Source organism: Elephas maximus, chromosome 13 (genome assembly GCF_024166365.1).
Source record: "Elephas maximus indicus isolate mEleMax1 chromosome 13, mEleMax1 primary haplotype, whole genome shotgun sequence".
NCBI classification, from domain to species: Eukaryota; Metazoa; Chordata; class Mammalia; order Proboscidea; family Elephantidae; genus Elephas; species Elephas maximus.
This window is the reverse complement of record NC_064831.1, coordinates 30,094,628-30,118,185: the sequence shown is the minus strand read 5'-3', so window position 1 is coordinate 30,118,185 and position 23,558 is coordinate 30,094,628. Positions and strand designations below refer to the sequence as shown.

The 23,558-nt window shown below is 39.1% G+C and overlaps 1 protein-coding gene across 12 annotated transcripts in view; it reads left to right on the top strand.

The window, feature by feature from the left end:
* TRIM2 (tripartite motif containing 2) overlaps positions 1-22,038 on the top strand; it is a 198,858-nt gene extending 176,820 nt beyond the window's left edge. For all 12 annotated transcript variants that reach the window (XM_049852752.1, XM_049852744.1, XM_049852743.1 and 9 more), the window contains 4 exons: positions 4,054-4,222; positions 5,320-5,390; positions 9,210-9,350; positions 17,379-22,038. In XM_049852752.1, coding sequence (XP_049708709.1) covers positions 4,054-4,222; positions 5,320-5,390; positions 9,210-9,350; positions 17,379-17,531 — 534 coding nt within the window. In that variant the 3' untranslated portion in view covers positions 17,532-22,038. The remainder of the gene's footprint in view (positions 1-4,053; positions 4,223-5,319; positions 5,391-9,209; positions 9,351-17,378) is intronic.
* The last annotated feature ends 1,520 nt before the right edge of the window (positions 22,039-23,558 follow it).

Genomic DNA, 23,558 nt, shown 5'->3' with positions numbered 1-23,558 from the left:
GCCGAACCAACAAATGAGCCACAAACCTGCCCTCAGTACCCTGTCCTTTTCTGATCACTTTTTTTCCCTGTTTTTTTCTTTCAGTGTTACACTTGTGCTCTGTAAATTTCAAGGTGACAACTTCATCTGGTCTTTTTTTTTTCCCCCTCCTCTCATCAAATATCAGTTTAAAATCTTTTTTGACCATATCCTGAGTCTCCTATCAAGAGTATTTCCTCATCTTAGTGGAATGAACTCCGCCCCTTGCACAGCTGAGCATTCTATTCTGCAAGCCCTGACCTCCTGAAGGTGGAATGCTGCTGTATTTCTATGCATAGCACTCACTGGCCACTTCCCTGGTCCTCTCCTCCAAAGCCATGGTTGTCAATCTCATGAGGAGAGAAGAACCATGATGAGATTGAGAATGCCATCTGAATTCTACCCACCCTCTTCAGTTTCCACCCAGAGCCTCACAACACGAAAGATGCTTTGTAGGTTTTTGTGTGTTTAATGTAGCATGAGATCCTTCTTCTCCGTCTTTTTTCACCTCATGTATTTCCCCATCCTCCTCCTCCCCTCCCTCCTCCCCTTCCTTAAGGCAAAGTTCCAGGGATCTAACATCTTACCCCCTCTCTTTCTGTCACCAACTTCTTCCCATCCTCCCTCTAAATTTTTCCTTCCCATCTTCCCTCCTGATTTACATCTTCTAGCCCATCAAGGAGCCTTTTGTGATCAGAACAAATATAGAGGCCCCGGCTACCATATTCTAAAATCACTATTTAGTGAGTTAAATAGTTTTATTTAACCATTCCAAAACCAAGGTCTAAGTATTATTGTTTCTGTTTTGCCTAAGGTGGGAGACACTGTTACGCCAAATGTGGTAATTTTCATTTTACTTGATAGAATCCTTTGCAGTTAAGCTGGAAGTGATGAAGGAAAGAGGTTTTAGTTTAACTTTCAAGTTTTTCTTTTAGACCTGCACCAGTTCTCGTTACGTGATAGAACGGAGGTAATCCTTTATTTTCTGTTTGTATTCTAGATAATTACAACCTATTTGGTATTATAAGGCTGAGTCATTTAAGTAATAACTGGTGTTCATAATGGTAGGTAGTAATAATATTCTTGCTTTAATAATCAGAGTGCCATCTTTTTCTTTTGATCTCTGCTGACATGAAGGAAAGACATGACATTTCTTTACAAGCCATTATGTTATAGCCTCTTTGATCTTTGGGCTGGGTTGGAGAATCAGAATCAAATTTACGCAACAGATTCCCTTCCAGGAATACAATTGTTTCCTTCCTTGGTAATTGTGTCCCTTTTCAATAAAAGATCAAATCTGAATCTCAGTCACTTACAAACTTACAAGTATAAAGTATCATATAAAGATGAAACACCCACTGTGGAAAGTCCCCATCCCTCTCTCCACACTCTCTCCTCCTTATAGTTTCATGTCTCTGTTGGGAAAAGATGAAATCCTATGGTCAGGTAGGATACCAGCTGGATGGGTGGGTAGAAAGGGACCATCTTAGTGCCAGATGCTGTGATTGGCACTTTTTCCTTATGCTCTCAGGGAGTCTATACAAATAGCTGCCATTTTACAGATGAGAAAACTGAGGTCTAGACCGGTGAAAGAAAGAATGAATTTTGCCCTGAAATTTTGATCCTAGGTGACTGGAAGAATCGTAATATAGAAGAAAGTAGGAAATCAAGAGGTGTTAGTTTGAGTTTTCTTTAACCTCCCCCGCCTTTTTTGATGGTGGAAGTGAGAGGATAAATTTGGTTTGACACTGATTGAATTCAAGGTGAGGACTTGTAAAATAGGCCATGATTAAAGATATTGATTTGGGGATCTTACCCGTAGAGGATAGTTGATGCCATGAAGATAAATGAGATCTCAGAAGTATATGGAGTCACACTGTCCATTATGGTAGCTACCAGTCACTTGTGGATATTGAGTACACGAAATGTAGCTGGTCTGAATTGGGACATGCTGTAAGTGTAAAATACACACTGGATTTCAAAGTCTTAATCCAAAAAAAAAAAGAATGTAAAATATCTCTTTAATAATTTTTATATTGATTACATGTCAAAATAATAGTATTTTAGATCTGTTATATGCCACTAGGGTTTCCTTAGATCTACTGGGTTAAATAAAATATATAATGTTTCTTTTTAGTTTTGTGGTGTGACTATTTGAAATTGCACATTTGACTCACATTATATTTCTGTCACACAGTGCTAATATGTAGAGGGAAAATGAGAGAGCTAAAACACATATAAATAAATTTTTAAAATAAGCCCACAGAAGAGTATAAAACAAAAAGTAAGAGTTTCTCCTATTACCACTAATACCATTTTCTGGATATAAACACTATTTGGCACCTTATTTTTCCTTCCAGATATATATAAGCATATGTAACAGAACTATGTATAAATATACAAACACATTTAACATTTCAACAAGTAGCTCTGGCTATACTGACTGTTCTGTACCTTGATTTGTTCAGTAATCTGTCTGAGGTATCTTTCATAAAAAGCACATGTAGATCCACTTCCGTCAGATATTTTGAGCCCAGGTGCCAGGAAGACTGTGATTCTTAACAGTCTCCTCACTTACCATGCCTCTTTCCGGCCGCTTCCTTGCCTGGGGTGCACCTTCTTCCTTTTATAGTGACCTTTATCATCAAGTTGTTGTTCCATGTGGTTTCTGAGATGACTTATTTGAATTTTCCCAGATCTACCATATTGAAAACTCAGTAACAGACATTTTAAAAGGGTACAGTAGTCGTATTTGTCTCTGCAGTGAGATTGGGATATCATTAAGGACAGGAGCTGTGACTTGCTGTCTTTGTTTACCAAGTGCCTAGAACACAATATCAGGCATATAGTAGGTGCTCAACCAGTATTTGCAGAATTATTAAATAAATGGGGGGGGGTGAGTGAAGGGCTTCTTCATAAGTACTCTAGAAAATGGGGCTGTAAGAATACAACATAAAGGTAATAGACATACAGTTTATGGCAAATAGCCATTTATATACACACTGTTGTCTACTCAGAAATGAATGACATTTAAAATACACATGGTATATTGTTTATATAAATTTAATACTTTTCTCCCATTTTATAATATTGGGCAAACTAGAGTCATTTAATCACCATGATTACCCTACAAGAATGCTAGACTTTTTTCATTAATATTTTCAATAAATATCTGTTGAGTGATTATTAGGCATCAAGAAGTATGCTAGGCTGTGAGTACACAGTGGTGGATAAAACAGACACCGGCCCCCCCAGCATGGAGCTTAATTCTGGTAAAGTTCAATGGCGGGTGCCTGGCAGTTAAAACGCCATCGGTTGGGATCCACGTTAACGACAGTGCTTCCTTCACTTTCGTGACTGCTTCGTACATGCTGTAGTCTCTGCTAAACACTTTACCTACATTATTTTACTTAATACACATTCCAGAAATACCAGTGGAAGGAAATGAGGTCATTTTTTTTACCTTTTTAATATATAAGGAACCTGAAACAGAAGGAAATTAAATCCATTTGTGCTAACAAAGTTACGTCTGAAAAAAGTAATGGAAGCAGGACAAGGTCTCTTGGTTCCCAATGCAGTGATTTATCACTCTACTACGCTGCTTCTTTACAAGGGAACTGGAACCTCAGTTACGGGGATTCTGGGACATTTTTTTGGTGGTGATCCCTAATAAAAATAAGGATTTTATATAAATATCAGTAACAGATAATATCCTTTGCCGTTCAGTCGATTCCAACTGATAGCGACCCTATAGGACAGAGTAGAACTGCCCCATAGAGTTTCCAAGGAACACGTGCTGGATTCAAACTCCCAACCTTCTGATTAGCTCTTAACCACTACGCTACCAGGGTTTCCACCGGATAATGGATGTGACAAAGGTAACTTCCCAAGACAGAAGATCACTGAGCAAGCGAGTAGCAGGGCACTCCTGTTTAATCATTTCAGTAAATGTTTGTTAAAACAAATGTATACCTTCATGTTCTAGAGTGCTTTAAACTTTGATGTCTGGTTGATTTCTGTGCTTGTCTCTAACAGACAAAAATTGGATCAGGAAAATTGATGGGGCCCAAAGGAGTTTCCGTGGACCGCAACGGGCACATTATCGTGGTGGACAACAAAGCGTGCTGTGTGTTTATCTTCCAGCCAAACGGGAAAATAGTCACCAGGTTTGGTAGCCGAGGAAATGGGGACAGGCAGTTTGCAGGTACACTCGATGGTAATATGTAAACCCCCTTTTCTATGCTTCTTGTGCTCACGTTTGCATGATGTCAGAGCATGTTGAAGATGCCACATCCCCAGCATGTTTGCTGGCTTTGGGAAGGATGCTGGGGATGAAATCTAAGCAAAAGCATGATTAGGTGCTTCTCAGTTATTCCACTGGCAGTAAGTTGAACTGAAATCCATGTGTGGTTTTTATTGGTGGCAGTTTACAGCTCAGAAGTCTAATCCTAGAATATTAATATTAAATAAAATATGAATTTTAAAATAACTTACTATTTTTTTAAGTAGAAAATGTTTGAGGAACAATGGAGTAACTCCTGTTCCCATCTAGCTACATTTGCCTTTAAAGAGACTGCATGAGGATTGTTTGACTTTCCTAGATGATTCTAAGAGAGCAGGAGCTGAGAATATCTGATGACTACCGGGAGGGCCGGCTCTTTTGCTTCCCTTTTTAGTGTACCACTTTGCAATCACAGCTTACTTAGGTTCTCATATCTGCAAGCAGAGGCTGAATCAGTTTGTTAAGTTTCTTTTTAAAAGGATGCTTTTTGTGTTTAACAATCTGCATAATCTTTCTTTGTGCTTTGTCTCCAGTCCTGCCAAGTTCTGAATGTCACCCAAAATTATGAAGTGTGGGTTTTAAAAATCTTATACATGGGGGTCTTTTCCCCATGCTAAGAGTTACCATGTCTTTCCCCCATGGGGAGCTGAGGACCCTCAAATAACTAACACCTGCCCAGGGAGGCCGGCAGATGTGCCTTTCAGATGGCGGTGTGGACAATGAGCTCTGGGGCTAGTTGCTCACCCCACGTCATCGGGGCCACTGGAACTCTGACCTGGGTGTGGAGTAAGTTAGAGTAGACAGCCACAGGGTAGAGCCACATAGGATCCGTGCTACCTGGAGCCAGAGGTCTGGCTGAATGATCTTCCCAGGACTGAGTCTGTGATTCTTTGCTTTTTTAAGTAATGGAGTTAATATGTTAAGTTTTTCTTTTCGCAGTAACTGCTATATTACTGTAATCAATCATTTTTTTGTTGTTACGGTCGTAACATATTTTTTTTTTTCCATTTCTCTTGCAGGTCCTCATTTTGCAGCGGTAAATAGCAATAATGAAATTATTGTCACAGATTTCCATAACCATTCTGTCAAGGTACTACAAGCACAAAAGTTGTTGTTCACCTTTAACTGCTTTTGTTAAGAAATCGGCGTAGGGGAAAATAACATAACACACACACACACACTAAAGGAATTAACCTAAAAGAGTAGATTTTTTCTTCTGCTTAAAGATGCAGATTTTAATTTGGACATACAGATCTTGGAGTTTCACGAACTGAGCAAAACTTAGTGCCAGTAAGTTTCTTAATTTGAAACTAGTGTGAATGGAGATGACGTGAAAATTAAATTTAAAAAAAGCAATTATTTGAACTTAGAGGCAGAACTTGCTGAAGCTTAAATTTTATGGCTACTTAACGAAACAAAATAACTTTAAAAATTTCTTGCATTATAAGGTCTTGAAAAAAATTAGATATTGGAACCCTGTTACAGTGATAGGTTCGGGCAGGGGGCAGAGATTAGCCCTAACTTACATTTACGTAGTACAGTTCATAGTTCTTAGAATCCTTTCACAAACTCGGTATTATTTAGACAATGACCTTCTGCTGTCCACCCTGCCAATAGGGAGAGAAAGATTTGACCTTTATTATGAGCAAATCAGGAAATAATAAAGTGCATCAAAACAAATTTCTCATTTACTAAAGCCAGAATATATTTAGTAATGATCTGGACCAAGGCTTCTCCAGGCGGGGTACTCAGGTCTGAGGCTGTCCTCTGCCCACCCCCCTCCCCACCCCTGCGGATAAGCTGCATTCTCCGTCACCACCACTCTCTGTGGGAGGTGTCTTGGTAAAAAGAAGAGGACAGCGGCGGGGGTGGGAGGGGTGGGGGGAGAGTCTGTCTGGATGGGCAGTGGCAGAGGGAAACAGCAAAGGAGGCAGCAAGGACTGGGCTTTGTGACTGTTCTTCCCACAGGGCTGTCACAGTCCTGTGTGCTGAGCATAACTATCAAAGGACAATACAGGCTGTTATCACACTGCCTGCCTTCACTTGCTTAATAGAGGAACCATTCATTTAACTGTAGGGCATTCGACAAGAAGAAAGCCCATAGAGATCCTGACAGTACAAAGGCCGGCAAACGCCTAGCAGAGGTGCTGCCCTCCCTCCACCCCCAGAAAAAAATTAGCAATAAATGGTGAAGTTACTCTTTCCTACTAAGCACAGCTGTGGCCTCAGAGCCCTTCCCTTCCCAGTATTCCAGGCAGCCTCTGTGACTCTGCTGGAGTTTACCAGCCCTGGCTGACACTGTAGAAGGAAATAAGACATATGTAAGGAAACAAAATGCAAGGCAGAGAGCAATCAGTTATTTCTCAAAAACAGGTACTTATAAAGCTCTGTAAGTATCCAAAAGAAAAGGAAATATTCCCATAGCAAAGTCTACCAGGGGAGACTTCCAAGTGGGGTTGGTATTTGACATGAGTTATTAAAAACTTGCTATAAAAACTTGTTCTAAAAAGCAAAGCTATCAAAACTCTTTCAGCTAATAAACTTCTCCCTCTTAATATGTTTGTATCTGAATAATTTATAAGCAATTCAGTGATGTTTTAGAGGAGGAAAATTGAAAATGTGAGAAATTTTTAATTCTTGAAATTCTAAATTTCAGTTTTCAGGACAGCAGGTTATTTCAGTTACCTATTTGAACTCAGTTTTCCTCTAATTTCAGAAAACCACCGTCTTTTTTGTTTTTGCTCTTCCCTTTGACAGCTGTTGCCTTGTAGCTTTTATGAGTTCTCAGGCTTTTGCTCCCCCTGCAGACAGTGCGGTTGGCAGCAGTCCTTCGCAAACCTGAAAACTGTGCCTGTGGGCCAGGGCTGACATCAGGTGGTCTAGTTAGTTCTTTAACAACCTTCGGTGTATGTTTTCTTTTCATCACAAAACAAGCAAGACTACATTTGACATTCACCCATAATTCCAAGTGAAGCAAAAACACTTGAGCCATTTAGATTATGCCAAGGAAAACGTACTGACTCAGAGGGAACAACAGCAACAAGCAAGCAAAAAAAATTTATTTGTAGAACTTAATAAGAGAAAGATCAGAGAATAACAAATCATTTCCCCACCATCACAAATCCACTCCCATTAGGCTTTAAAACTAGAAGCTTTTACCCAAAAGGGATAGAGTCAGGGAAGATTCTTAAAACACGACACTGCAGTAAAATCTGGTTGTTATTGGCTCTGTCCTTCCTAAAGAACCAGAAAGGAAACTTGCTTACTTGACAATTAATTATGTAATTAATTCAGGAAGAGACCATGACTCTGTTTCTTCTTTATCTTAAGGTAATCTAAAAAAAAAAAAAAAAAATTTTTTTTTTTTTTTTAATCTTAGCCTCAGAGAGGGGGATGCTCCACTTTCCTGATGCTACTTAGCTAAAAGAAATAGAGTCATTTTAGTCTTTCACGGTCACAGAAATGGCACTAGGAAAACTAAAAGGTCCTGAGATCATCCTCAACTCAGGTCTCTGCTCAGATCAAGTGAACACATTTACGTTCTACATCTTAGGAACCCATATGAGTTGGAATCGATTCCATAGCAATGGGTTTGGTTTTTACTCTCATAGTCTTTGTTCATAATACTTTTTGATTTGTTAATGAGTACCTCTAATGTCTAGTCTACATGATAATAGAAGTTTAAAATAACAACCTAGAGACATTTCAATACCATTAAGTATTATCTACCCTGGCAGTGTAGTGTTTAAGTGCTCGGCTGCTAACCAAAAGGCCAGCGGTTCGAACCCACCAGCCACTCCGTGGGAGAAAGATGTGGCAGTCTCCTTCCGTAAAGATTTATAGCCTTGGAAACCCTATGAGGCAGTTTGACTCTGTCCAACAGGGTTGCTCTGAGTCAGAATTGACTGGACGACAGTGGGTTTTGGTTTTAAGTATTATCTGAATCATCAAAATAAAATTATCCTTGCTCTATTGTTTGCAAACAATAGAGTAAGCATAACTGTATTAAAATTACAATTTTCTCAAAATCAGTAATCTGAATATGGTACATATAGAGTAACACTCTTATTAATAAGAATTTTTAATTAACCGTGACAGCCCATTTCTTGGCCCTGTTAGATACTAGAGAATTTACATAAGGGTAAATTTACTTATAACAGCCTCTTTTCTCTCAGTAAGAGTCTATTCACCAAAGTCTTAAGCTTATTTAAACTCTGTATTTTATCTAAAAATTACTTGTGAGAGTAAATACAAAAGCCCTCTTCTTGTCCCTTATCTGCTCTCGTCACACACACAACTCACACACACACTCACACCCATATGCATGCACACACATACTCACATACACAGACCCACACTCACACATACTAAACAAAATGCCCCTGTTACAAGTGTGAAGTCCAGCCTACTCTTCCTTGTTTCACCGACTTAGTAAAATGGTAATAAATTTTGAGCATCTGATCTAACAAAAAACTCCTACTCTTTGACCCAGCTTTGACTTATCATCCATACTGTTAAAAATACAGTTGCCGGTTCTTGAAATTTGGCTGTTTATTTAAAAACAGAAAGAATGGTATTGTTGAAAATTATAGCTGTACTTACTCATAATACCTTACATTTGTATAGTATTTTATAGTTTATAAAAAAGTATTTTTAACACAAATTATTTAATGACCAGGTATAAGCTTAAAAAAAAAAAAAGTGGTAGTTTAACAAGTGAAAATCAGATTTATACAGTAAACTGTGGAACCATGGGTGATATGGGGGTCTAGCTTTTTTGTTTTATATTTAGAATATCTTAAATCGTAGGTCTTGTTATAAATATCTCACTCGGAAGATTTTTTTAAACATCTCTAATGTTGGTTCAATAATTTTAATTTAAACAATAATTGTTAAATATTTCATACAGGTATTTAACCAGGAAGGAGAGTTCATGTTAAAGTTTGGCTCAAACGGAGAAGGAAATGGGCAGTTTAATGCTCCCACAGGTGTAGCCGTGGATTCCAACGGAAACATCATTGTAGCAGACTGGGGAAACAGCAGGATCCAGGTAGACTGAAATGCTAATTTATTTGTTTAGAATGGTTGGTGTTTATTAAAAGTGAAGAATTGCCTTCTCCTAAACTGGAAGATTTTCCATTCTTCATTAAAAACCAAAAAACCAAACCCATTGCCATCGAGTCAAATTCTGACTCATAGTGACCCTATAGGACAAAGTAGAACTGCCCTATAGGGTTTCCAAGGAGCACCTGGTGGATTCAAACTGCCGACCTTTTGGTTAGCAGCCATAGCTCTTAACCACCACACCACTAGGGTTTCCAGTTCTTCATTAGTCAGGTCATAAGACCCTAGATAATCATACTAAAACCAAAAACCAGACCCGTTGCTGTTGACTCAATTCTGACTTCTAGTGACCCTATAGGACAGAGTAGAGCTGCCCTATAAGGTTTCTAGGGAGCAGCTGATGAATTCGAACTGCTGACCTTTTTGGTTAACAGTCGAACTCTTAACCACTGTGCCACCAGGGCTCCGATAATCATACCAGAAAGACCAAACTGAAGAAAGTAGAGAAGCAGAAAAAGGGCAACATGCTATGAGTCAGAATTACTTGATGACAATGAGTTTGGTTGTTGTTGGTTTTTTTTTTCTTTTTTGGGGTAATCAGAGTGAAATCCTCCAAATCAGGGTTTCTTAACCTGGATTGTACACAGCTGAAGGGGCTTGTGGGTAAAATTAAGGAGACCTGTGAACAAAAATATTACATTTTATTTTCACTATCTTCTAACTAAAAATTTATCATTTCCTTCAATTATGAATATAGATAATAATCACCATAGTTTTAGCAATACCTACAACTTTGTCACCAAAGGAAATCAGAGATATTTTTATATTATAGTTGTTGCAGATACCTCGAGTTGTCATTTATGCTCATCATGACAAAACTTATAGTGATTATTAGACTCATCACTATTCCTTTTTATTTAATGTGTTAATAAAAAGGCACCCATATTACTATATCAAAATTTTATAATATTTGATAACTACATTTCAGTATCATTTTTTCCTTTCTAATTCCTTGTAGTTTGTTTTATGCCTTTATAGACATTATGCTGCTAAATAATCCGAGGGTCAAAGAGGAAGTTCCAAGGGAAGTGAAGAAATGTGTTGGACTGAGTGAAAATGAAAATAAAGCAGGCCAAAATTTGTGGGATGTAGCTACGGTAGGGCTGAGAAGGAATTAACAGCACTAAATGCTTACATTAAAAAGGGGAGAAGTTTCAAATCAGTAATCTAAACTCCCACCTGAAGACACTAGAAAGAGAAGAGCATAATAAGCCCAGAGCAAGCAGAAGGAAGAAAATAGTAAAGATAGAGTGTGAAATTCAGCACAGAAAAACAGGAGATACAATCAGTGAAACAAAAGTTGATTTTTGAAAAGATCAGTAAACTTAACAAACTTTTGGCGAGAATGGCAAAGACACAATTACTAATAGTAATGAAATGGACCATGAAGACATCAAAAGAATAATCAGGGAATTCTCTGAACAACTCTAGACACGGGTACTTAACAACTTAGATGAAATTGACCAATTCCTCAAAAAGTACAAACTCCACCAGTGGCCCAATCTAAAACAGATTAATTTGAGTAGCCCTATTACTATGAAGGAGACCCTGGTGGTGTGGTGGTTAAGAGCTACGGCTGCTAGCCAAATGGTTGGCACTTTGAACCCACCAGCTGCTCCTCGGAAACTCTGTGGGGCAGTTCTGCTCTGTCCTATAGGGTCACTATGAGTCAGAATCAACTTGATGGCAACAGGTATTATTATTAAGGAGTCTCTGGGTGGTGCAAACGGTTAATATAGTCAGCCACTAACCAAAAGGTTGGAGGTTCGAGTCCACCCGGAGGCACCTTGGGAGAAAGGCCTGGTTCTAAAAAGTCAGCCAATGAAAACTACTCTGATACACATAGGGTCATCATAAGGTAGAATCAACTCAACAGCAACTGGTTTTTATTACTATTAAAGAAATTTAACCTGTAGTTTCAAAAACCAAACCCACTGCCATCCTAGCAATTCCATAGGGTTTCCAAGGCTGTAAATCTCTGTGGAAGCAGACTACCACATCTTTCTCCTGTGGAGCCGATGGTGGTTTTGAACTGCTGACCTTTTGGTTAGCAGTCAACTGCTTTAACCACTGCACCGAACTCTCCCAAAAGAAGTCTCCAGACACAAATAGTTTCACTGAAGAAGTCTACCAAATGTTTAAAGAAGAACTAGCACCAATTCTATAGAATCACTTCCAGATAATAGAAAATGTACGAATCCTTCCCAACTCAGCTTATGAAGCCAGTATTATCCTGATAACCAAAACCAGAAAATACCAGTACCAAAAAGAAAATTACAGACCAATATTCCCCATGAATATAGATGCAAATTTCTTAACAAAGTATTAGCAAATAGAATTCAACAATATTTATAAAGAATTCCACATCATGACCAATTGGTGTTTATTCCAAGGATACAAGGCTGTTTCATATTTCAAAATCCAAGTAACTTACCATATTAAAAGGTTAATGAAGAAAAATACACACATGAAAAGATGTTGAACATCGCTAGATATTCACCAAAACCAAACCCAATGCCAACGAGTCCATTCTGACTCATAGCAACCCTATAGGACAGAGTAGAACTGCTCCACAGGGTTTCCAAGGCTGTAAATCTTTATGGAAACAGACTGCCACATCTTTCTCCCATGGAGTGGCCACTGGGTTTGAATTGCTGACATTTTGGTTAGCAGCCAAGTGCTTAACCGCTGCACCACCAGGGCTCATTGACTAGACATTAGGGAAATGCAAATTAAGACCACAATGAGATATTACTACATATTTATTAGGATAACTGAATTATAAAAACAATAGTAATTCCAAATGCTAACATAGATTTCAAGGAACTAGATCTCTTATTCATTGCTGGTGGAAATGTAAAATAGTAAAATCGGTCTGGAAAATAGTTTGGCAGATTCTTAAAAACTAAACATATATCTATTATACAATCCAGCAGTTGCACTCTTGGGCATTTATCCTAGAAAAATGAAAACTTAAAAAAAAAAACCAAACCCATTGCCATTGAGTCGATTCCAACTCACAGCGACCCTATAGGACAGGGTGGAACTGCCCCATATGGTTTCCAAGGAGCACCTGTGGATTAGAACTGCCGACCTTTTTGTTAGCAGCCGTAGCCCTTAACCACTACACCACCAGGGCTTCCAAATGAAAACTTATGTTGTTGTTAGGTGCTGTCCAGTCAGTTCCGACTCATAGCGACCCTATGCACAACAAAACGAAACTCTGCCCGGTCCTGCGCCATCCTTACAATCGTTGTTATGCTTGAGCTCACTGTTGCAGCCACTGTGTCAGTCCACCTCATTGAGGGTCTTCCTCTTTTCCGCTGACCCTGTACTCTGCCAAGCATGATGTCCTTCTCCAGGGACTGATCCCTCCTGACAACATGTCCAAAGTATGTAAGACGCAGTCTCACCATCCTTGCCTCTAAGGAGCATTCTGGCCTCACTTCTTCCAAGACAGATTTGTTCGTTCTTTTGGCAGTCCATGGTATATTCAATATTCTTTGCCAACACCACAATTCAAAGGCGTCAACTCTTCTTCGGTCTTCCTTATTCATTGTCCAGCTTTCACATGCATATGATGTGATTGAAAATACCATGACTTGGGTCAGGCACACTTTAGTCTTCAGGGTGACATCTTTGCTCTTCAACACTTTGAAGAGGTCCTTTGCAGCAGATTTGCCCAATGCAACGCGTCTTTTGATTTCCTGACTGCTGCTTCCATGGCTGTTGGTTGTGGATACAAGTAAAATGAAATCCTTGACAACTTCAATCTTTTCTCTGTTTACCATGATGTTGCTCATTGGTTCCGTTGTGAGGATTTTTGTTTTCCTTATGTTGAGGTGTAATCCATACTGAAGGCTGTGGTCTTTGATCTTCATTAGTAAGTGCTTCAAGTCCTCTTCACTTTCAGCAAGCAAGGTTGTATCATCTGCATAACGCAGGTTGTTGATGAGTCTTCCTCCAATCCTGATCCCCGTTCTTGTTCATATAGTCCAGTTTCTCATATTATTTATTCAGCATACAGATTAAATAGGTATGGTCAAAGAATACAACCCTGACGCACACCTTTCCTGACTTTAAACCAATCAGTAACCCCTTGTTCTGTCCGAACAACTGACTCTTGATCTATGTAAAGGTTCCTCGTGAGCACAATTAAGTGTTCTGGAATTCCCATTCTTCGCAGTGTTATCCATAGTTTGTTATGATCCACATAGTCAAATGCCTTGGCATAATCCATAAAACACAGGTAAACATCCTTCTGGTATTCTCTGCTTTCAGCCAAGATCCATCTGAGATCAGCAATGATATCCCTGGTTCCACATCCTCTTCTGAAACAGGCCTGAATTTCTGGCAGTTCCCTGTCGATATACTGCTTCAGCCGTTTTTGAATGATCTTCAGCAAAATGTTGCTTGCATGTGATATTAATGATATTGTTCTATAATTTCCACATTTGGTTGGATCACCTTTCTTGGGAATAGGCATAAATATGGATCTCTTCCAGTCAGTTGGCCAGGAAGCTGTCTTCCATATTCCTTAGCATAGATGAGTGAGCACCTCCAGGGCTGCATCTGTTTGTTGAAACATCTCAATTGATATTCTATGAATTCCTGGAGCCTTGTTTTTCGACAGTGCCTTCAGAGCAGCTTGGACTTCTTCCTTCAGTACCATTGGTTCCTGATCATATGCCATCTCTTGAAATGGTTGAATATCGACTACTTCTTTTTGGCATAATGACTCTGTGTATTCCTTCCATCTTCTTTTGATGCTTGCTGCGTCGTTTAATATTTTCCCCATGGAATCCTTTACTATTGCAACTTGAGGCTTGAATTTTTTCTTCAGTTCTTTCAGCTTGAGAAACGCCGAGCGTGTTCTTCCCTTTGGTTTTCCATCTCCAGCTCTTTGCATGTGTCATTACAATACTTCACTTTGTCTTCTCGAGAGGCCCTTTGAAATCTTCCGTTCAGTTCTTTTACTTCATCATTTCTTCCTTTTGCTTTAGCTGCTCAATGCTCAAGAGCAAGTTTCAGAGTCTCCTCTGACATCCGTCTTGGTCTTTTCTTTCTCTCCTGTCTTTTCAGTGACCTCTTGCTTTATGGATGATGTCCTTGATGTCACTCCACAACTCGTCTGGTCTTCAGTCACTAGTGTTCAGTGCGTCAAATCTATCCTTCAGATGGTCTCTAGATTCAGGTGGGATATACTCAAGGTCATATTTTGGCTCTGGTGGACTTGCTCTGATTTTCTTCAATTTCAGCTTGAACTTGCATAGGAGAAATTGATGGTCTGTTCCACAGTCAGCCCCTGGCCTTGTTCTGACTGATGATATTGAGCTTTTCCATCGTCTCTTTCCACAGATGTAGTCAATTTGATTTCTGTGTGTTCCATCTGGTGAGGTCCATGTGTATATTCGCCCGTTTATGTTGGTGAAAGAAGGTATTTGCAATGAAGAAGTTGTTGGTCTTGCAAAATTCTATCATTCGATCTCCGGCATTGTTTCTATCACCAAGGCCATATGTTCCAACTGCTGATCCCTCTTCTTTGTTTCCAACTTTTGCATTCCAATCACCAGTGATTATCAATGCATCTTGATTGCGTGTTTGATTAATTTCAGGCTGCAGCAGCTGATAAAAATCTTCTATTTCTTCATCTTTGGCCCTAGTGGTTGGTGCATAAATTTGAATAATAGTCATATTAACTGGTCTTCCTTTTAGGCATATAGATATTATCCTAGTACTGACAGCGTTGTACTTCAGGATAGATCTTGAAACATTCTTTTTGGCAATGAATGCAACACCATTCGTCTGCGAGTTGTCATTCCCAGCATGGTAGACTACATGATTGTCCAATTCAAAATGGCCAATACCAGTCCATTTCAGCCCACTAATGCCTAGGATATCAATGTTTATGCATTCCATTTCATTTTTGACGTTTTCCAATTTTCCTAAATTCATACTTAGTACGTTCCAGGTTCTGATTATTAATGCATGTTTGCAGCTGTTTCTTCTCATTTTGAGTCGTGCCACATCAGCAAATGAAGGTCTCGAAAGCTTTAGTCCATCCACGTCATTAAGGTTGACTCTACTTTGAGGAGGCAGCTCTTCCCCAGTCATCTTTTGAGTGCCTTCCAACCTGGGGGGGCTCATCTTCCAGCACTATATCAGACAGGGTTCCGCTGCTATTCATAAGGTTTTCACTGGCTAGTGCTTTTCAGAAGTAGACTGCTGGGTCCTTCTTCCTAGTCTGCCTTAGTCTGGAAGCTCAGCTGAAACCTGTCCTTTGTGGGTGACCCTGCTAGTATCTGAATACTGGTGGCATAGCTTCCAGCATCACAGCAACACACAAGTCCCCACAGTACAACAAACTGACAGACACTAGCTACACAAAAACCTGTACATCGTTGTTGACGGTTTGCAGTCAGTGTGTCTGCCTGGCCAACAAAGATTAGCTGCTTGACTCTTCTCTGCATCTCCTTCTCAGAAAAAGAATTTAGATTATAAATGTAAAACAAAATATGTTTATTTCTTCAATATATTTATCTTGCTTAGTTATCCCAATAAATGCCTACATTTAAAAGAAGCATTCTATATCTGATAAGAAATGTATTAGACTAGTGGTCACAATTCAGATAGCCTCCATTTCTATAGCAGCCAGGCAGGGGATAAAATTCAGGAAGCAGTTCTGTGTAGCAGCACAGATGCTAAGCTGTTCATATCGTGACCTTGGCATATAACGTGCCTTGGTACTCTGCCGTTTTTTGGCCAAACAAAATGATCAAAAGAAACCAGCGTGGGTGTTGTAAGGTAGGAGAAATTTAAAGGCCTGGGTTTATTCATTTAAGTGCTTGGCTGCTAACCAAAAGGTTGATGGTTGGAACCCACCAGCTGCCCCTTGAGGGAGAAGGGCGTGGCAGTCTGCTTCCATAAAGATTATGACCTTGGAAACCCCATGGGGCAGTTCTACTCTGCCCTGTAGGGTCCCTGTGAGTCGGAATCAGCTCAGTGGCAATGGGTTTGGTTTTGGGTTAACAAGCTTACATACCAAAGGAAGACAACTTGATATCCAGAGGTACATCTTAAACCATTGACTTCTTAAAAACTCACTCCTTTCTGAAAAGACAGAGAAAAAAAATCTCTATTTTCTTCATTGTCTGTTATGGATCAGGACCAGTCTTCTGTGGTCTGGTTGCTGATTTTTCTCCCTTGTGATTGGGAATGAAAGGGGAATGTGAGGATGGAAGGGGAAGACATGAAGGCCGACAGTGAGAAATAAGGGGCCTTCATTTCTCAAGCACCATCAGGGGCTGTTCCCACCAAACACTTGTTATGACGACTGTAGGAACATTAGCAAGGTCTGGCAGCCAATGGCATGTTCTGTGTCAGTGACTATGGGGCACAGAGGAAAAGGAAAAAAAGCAACGTAAGTGGAGGGAGGATTTTGTATATGATAGTGACCTAAACAAACCTTCCGGGTGCGTACATGCTTTGATATTAAAAACATCAGCATCAAAGGTCCCTGGGTGGTGCAAATGCTTTGCACTGGGCTGGTGACCACAAGGTTCCGTTGGGAATCCACCCAGCATCACTGCAGATGAAGCAGGCCTAGCGATCTGCTTGTGTAAAGACTACCCCAAAAAACCAAACCCAGTGCCGTCGAGTTGATTCTGACTCATAGCGACCCTATAGGACAGGGTAGAAGTGCCCCATAGAGTTTCCAAAGAGCACCTGGCGGATTCGAACTGCCGACCCTTTGGGTAGCAGCCATAGCTAAGAAAACCCTATGGAGCAGCTCTGTTCTGTAACACATGGGGTCTCTCCAGAGTCATAAGCCAGCAACAAAAAATCAATAGCAAGCCAACAACAAAAAATATTAACATCAATAGGTGTTCTAACTTCTCTTTTGGCATATTACTATATTTTTTCCTGTAACACTCTGACTTTATGTATTTTACAGGTTTTTGATGGAAGCGGATCATTTTTGTCCTACATCAACACATCTGCTGACCCACTCTATGGTCCCCAGGGCCTGGCCCTAACTTCAGATGGCCATGTTGTGGTTGCAGACTCTGGAAATCATTGTTTCAAGGTCTATCGATACTTACAGTAACGGCGGGCAGCTGGACACCCCCTTACAAAGGTCTTGCACTATAAACTGGAATGGGTTTCTCAGCGCGGGACCAGATTATGACTAGATTTTTTGTGCTAGAAGGACTCACTGGTGGACTTTCCAAGGTTACGTCTGAATGTAACAATTTCCTTAAGACTGCATATCTGATTTCCATAACTCACCTTTAGGGTTAAAACAAACTCTTCTACTGAATCTATAAAACCTGCAAAGTTTTACACCTGTGAACTATGGCTTATAGAACAGGAATTTATGTAGTTAAAACTCATTTTCCAAATCAAACAAACATTTTAAAAAGTAGAATATTTAAAGGTATTTGTTAATCCTGTGAATGGTGGCTTTTGCTCAGAGCTTCCAAAAACAAAACAAGAACAAAATCTGTTGCAGTTAATATACTTTATTTAACCCAGGTCACAAGACCCAGGGAGTCTTCTAACCTCACATTCACAGTAGCTATTACTCTCATGACATATTTTTTGGCCATTAAAAAAATAAGGCTGTCTCACAAAAATCTCCCAGTTCGGATTGGCAGGCCTTGACTTTAGCACCTAAGAATCAAGTGCACACGTCCCGACTTTTCTGGGGTAGATCAAAGATCCTTTTTGTGCATTCTTTCACCTTCTCTTCGTGCTCACCTTGCGTCAGAACACAGACTGCATTTTCAGGGAGACCTGAAATTCCTAATGCTTTGAAAAGCATATTACAAGAGTCATGCTACCTTTTGGTAAACAAACAGCCCCAGGAACTCCAGATGAACGCACTGGAATGTAGTAATCAAGAAAAGGTTAGTCACATTGTAGGTGCCATGTCCTCACATGTGTCTCTCCTTTTCCACTTTGTGAAAGCGAAAGCTTTACCTCTTGCAAAATGTCAGCACATGTAGTAGGACACCAGTATCCTAGGACAGAGAGCCATAAGTAGCCCTTTGGAGGACTGATGGTGTCGACCAAAGGCATGTGATTGATGAATGGTTTTCCCCTTAGAAAGCAAGTGTTACCAAAGTTGTGTTATGTCAAAAGCATTACAGGTAAGGGCATGTTATGGTTATTTATCATTGTTTAATGAGTAGTAGAGGTGTTAGGGGACTATGTATACATGATTAGGGTAAGGTAGAATGTATAATATATTTAAGTAAATACATAGCTGAATCTTTGGTGTATCGAAATAGGCAGCACTCTGGAAGACAGAGGGGTGTCGTCTGGCCCGTCTTTAGCACATTCCTTGACCGTGCGTTTTCAAGCCAGCCCAGCGGAGCAAGCCCTAAAGCAGATCGGTTTTTGCCCTTTTACAGGAATGGTGGTGGTGGCTGACTTTTAGTCAGAAATGGCCTTCTGTGCTCTTTAAAAAAAAAAAAAAAGTCAAAAGAAAATGAAAGTTCAACTTATGTTTAATTTAAAATTAAAATTAATTTGAAGTAAGTTTCAGTGCATTTTGAGAATAGTCAATCCGTCATTGATACTGTCCATTAAGATACGGTCTACTTCCACTGTTTAATTTTCTATTCAGTTCTACCAAATAGGGTGTCATGTGTGGCATTTTTGATAATGCCTTTGGGGTCTTTTTCACTGAAAGCACCTTAGAACTGTACTACAAGAAAACATTTCCCATATGTATAATTATATGAATGTGATGTTTATTGCTTATTAATTTATAATTCATTTTCTTATTATGGGATTTTAAAATTTTTAAAGGGAAAATCTAGCTACTTCCAATTGTTTGTTAAATCTACTATGCCCAAACTAACCTCTGAAAAAAAATTTTTTTTCGTGAAGATTGGCTTTTAGGTTTAGTTTTTTTTTTTAGTTAGGTAGAGTTTGAAAAATATTTGAGCCTGTCTCTGATAAGGTTATAAAATTCAATAGCATTTTTAGAATGTTAAACTAAGAAGCTCTTTCCTAACGTCAGTGAAATGAGCGTATGAATTTAAACATTCATATCCACTGAGTGCTTACTAGGTGCCAGGCACCGTTCTAGGCACTGGGATTATAAAAGAAATGGATAAAACAGACAAAAATCTCCACCCTCTTGGAGCTTACCTTCTGGGGATGGCATTTCATTCTGCCTGTTCCTAGCATTCTGCATCGAGGATAGGCTAGACTCTTGATAGTTCTTAGACTGTTTAAGAGAAAACTTGTACAGTTGGTTAAATTAATTTTAGTTTATTTCCACAAGTAAAAACGGCTTCCTGTTTACATTCTAAGGAGCCCTGGTAGCACAGTGGTTAAGTGCATGGCTGAGAACCTAAAGGTGAGAGGTTCAAGCCCACCAGTCGCTCTGCGGGAGGAAGATGTGGCAGTCTGCTTCCGTGAAGATTACAGCCTTGGGAACCCTGCAGGGCAGTTCTACTCTGTCCTCTAGGGGCAACATGAGTCGGAATTGACTTGACGGCAGTGGGTTTGGGGTTTAGATTCTGTCACAGGCTATTGATCTTAAGACTAGTTTAAGGTTTTTGCACAACATTTAAATTGTATTTGTGAACTTAGAAATGACCTTATAAACTAACCAGCCATCATATCGTATCAGGCTGGACATCTAAATAGTAGATTAGATGCAAAATTAATTTTTTACATGTCAATATTGGGACAAACTGGAATGAAAGAATAGATACTCTGATTCAGACCTATTCCACCATCTGCTACTAATACACGTGCTTATAGACACTCCAGGAAACACAATATTTTTCTCCAATAAAACATCTTAATCATATATGTTGAAGTATAGATACCATTTCATACTTGGATACATATTTGCATTTACTGTATTTCTCGGTAAGCATATTTTGGGGGAAAACGTGCTGCTGATAAGATACAAAGAGATAAGATTTAAATGAAGTTTTGTCATATCCTATTGAAAGTGGTTTCTGGTAAACTGAGAAGGATATTAAAAGAAGTGGCTTTTTTCTGGGCTACCGTTATAGTTTGATTCCTCTTTGTCAAATGTACAGAACCTGTTACACATTCATGATAAGTAGCACTGAAATATTACTCATTAAATTTCCCCCCGGGCACTTATGGCAAAACACTGCCAGTTAGAATTTAAAGGTCAGTGACAATGACTTCCTCCCGATACAGAGCTCTCCTGCTGGACATGGGGCCATGGGCCATCGGGAGTTGTTTGACTGACCACCCAGAAACACATGAATAAGAATCCTTTATGTAGTGTTTGATTTTTTTTTTTTACTCATATTTTGATCAAACTTCAGTCTCCAGTAACTAAACAAGTCCCCAAGTTTCCTTAATTTCAATTTACTCTTCGTTTAACCACTAGATTTGAGGCAAACAGATACTCCAGATCCATGCAACTAGAACACACTTGCTTCTGCCAGTAAATATACAGGGTATGTCTTAACTCGGAGTTAACTGGAATAGCAAGTATCTGTGGATGCTTAGCATTCAAGGGTTAACATATATGCTTCTGGTAATACCTGAGTTAATTGGAAGAAATACCAAATAAACGTCAGGCAATCTGCAGAGTACTTCAAATGGGAAGAATCCTTTTGTACATTTGGACTCTGTAGTATCCTCTCTATCTGCCAGCTTCTGCAAAGGGAGGAGTGTTTTTAGTTTAATAATTTAAAAACAAGACACTTCCAGGTTGGGTAAAATTGCAGCTATTTGATGCAAACGTCTAATTTTGCTTAAAAATGAAAGTCGTAATACTGTTGCATTCTGTAAATGTTGCAGGGTTTTAAACTTTACAATTATTTTAGTATTTTTGATAACTAAGAATCTAGTATTGCCATAAAGGAAACTAAGTGCCCATTAAAGATCTGTTTGTTATAAATAAATAATTTTTTTGTTTTGTTCGAAATGACAGTAAGCTACAAATCATGATGTTAATCTTAAAAACTTTCTGAAGGTGAATCGTGTGCCGGTGATTGTGTGGTCTGTTTGTGGAGAATGTATGAAAGTTATTAATATTCTAGTGTAGGTTAATGAATTGGCTATGTTGTTCTAATGAATGTACAGCACTTCCATTAACTTTTGAAAGCAACACGGCCTTAATCTAAACGCTTTTGCTTTATGACACAGGAATGTTCTGTCATCAGCAGAGTGTATTCTTGTAATGGAACTCTTTTATCATTCTCAATTCTATAGCCTTTCACTCCTGTGTTTGAAGGTTTTTTGCTTCCTGGTTTGTTTTTTTTTAATTTTGTACATTCCATCTTTATAGGTCTGTTTTGTACATCTGTGTATAGAACACTAAGTCTTGCGCTCTCTGACATTGATATATTCTCTTAATTTGTTCTTTTATGACTCAAAATGCTGACTGCCTATTTAAAGAAAAAAATGAGCTCTGTGCATCGAAGTGTTCGTATGTTCGTAGCTACATATGTACCACAGTATTTTGGATGCTTTAGTCTACAATAAAACTTTAAATTAATTCTGTCATGAAACATAGGAGAAACAAGATTCATATGATATCTTTACCGTGCACAGAATCTCTAATCATTATAATAAAGCTTGTTTTCTCCATTTTCAGGGTGAATGCTTATTTATTTTAACATGAGCCCAAACCAAACCCACTGCCGTCGAGTCGATTCCGATTCATAGCGACCATATAGGACGGAGTAGTACTGCCTGATAGAGTTTCCAAGGAGCACCTGGCAGATTTGAACTGCTGACCTCTTGGTTAGCGGCCGTAGCACTTAACCACTACGCCACCAGGATTTCCTATTTTAACATGTCCTTCTCTTTTTTAGTGAAGGAAAATGGAGGAATGATCCAGAATATGTGGAAGCGATCAATACCTCAAACGGTTAAGACTAGTGAGAAAAACCTCAATAACATCTGTTGTTGGCTATGATGCTAATAACGTTAGCATTTAGGACATGTCTTTAACAAGGATTTGAAGAACCAGGACGGATATGTACAGCGCGTACATTTAGAAGTTTATAAACATAGATGAAAATCACTGTCCTTTTAGTAAAGAATCACAAGGTAAAGAGACCTTCTGGCAGTTATGACACACATTTCTAGGGGCTGAAAGAGAGGGGACCTGGCTACAAACATTGTCTTCAGGGCCCAGAATTGAATTATAATGAAATGCATTACAATAGAAATTTCCATATTACATCACACTAATGGCAACACTCAAACTAAAGATCAAGTTTGGACTGTCCACTGGAGGTGCAGTTTTCATGAAGCCTGATGGTAAACACGCAAAAAACAGGGTATCACTGTTTTCAAAGAAGTTCATTCCGACAGTCTTTCTCAAATTAAAAAGAAACATTTCTTAAATGCTGATCTCTATTCACAATTGGAAAGTTGTCATTTTAATGCCTCTTATAGCAAGGCCACTATCTTCTCCAAAAGTTTTGAAAATAAATGAGGCCTATAATCCAGAGTGGCATATGGCCTTGGTGCTTGTTCGCTGTTTCTCCCATAAAGGAATCTTGTCCCTCTTGATCATAAATATCATTGGCTTACACATTTGCATATAAATCTTTTTTTTGCCGGATATACTTATAGCCTTTCTAAACGGTTTTTAATTAAGTCTTTGGCTTATATTTTCCTGAGATGGAGTGAACGCTAAAATTTTTCTCAGAGATTAATTTTAAGTATCCTTTATGAGCAATGGAGGGAAACAATAAAGATTTCTGTGTTTTTTGTTTTGTTTTGGGGGAGGTTAAAAATATCCAGAATACATTAAAACTCTGGACGAGACCACATAAGTTAGTCTTAGAAGGAAAGATGAAACAATAGAAACTAGAAAAAGAGCAAGCAAGCACACTGCTGAATAGCAGTTGTGGACATTAACATTATTGAATCCTATTTCCATTGTTAAAGGAAAGGAAGGATGGCGAGACTTCATCTTACATACTTTGGACACGTTATCAGGAAGGACCAGTCCCTGGAGAAGGACGTCATGCTTGGTAAAGTAAAGGGGCAGCGCATAAAGAGGAAGACCTTCAACGAGATGGGTTGACACAGTAGCTGCAACAATAGGCTCGAGCATAACCAGTGTGAGGACGGCACAGGACCCGGCAGCGTTCTGTTGTACACAGGG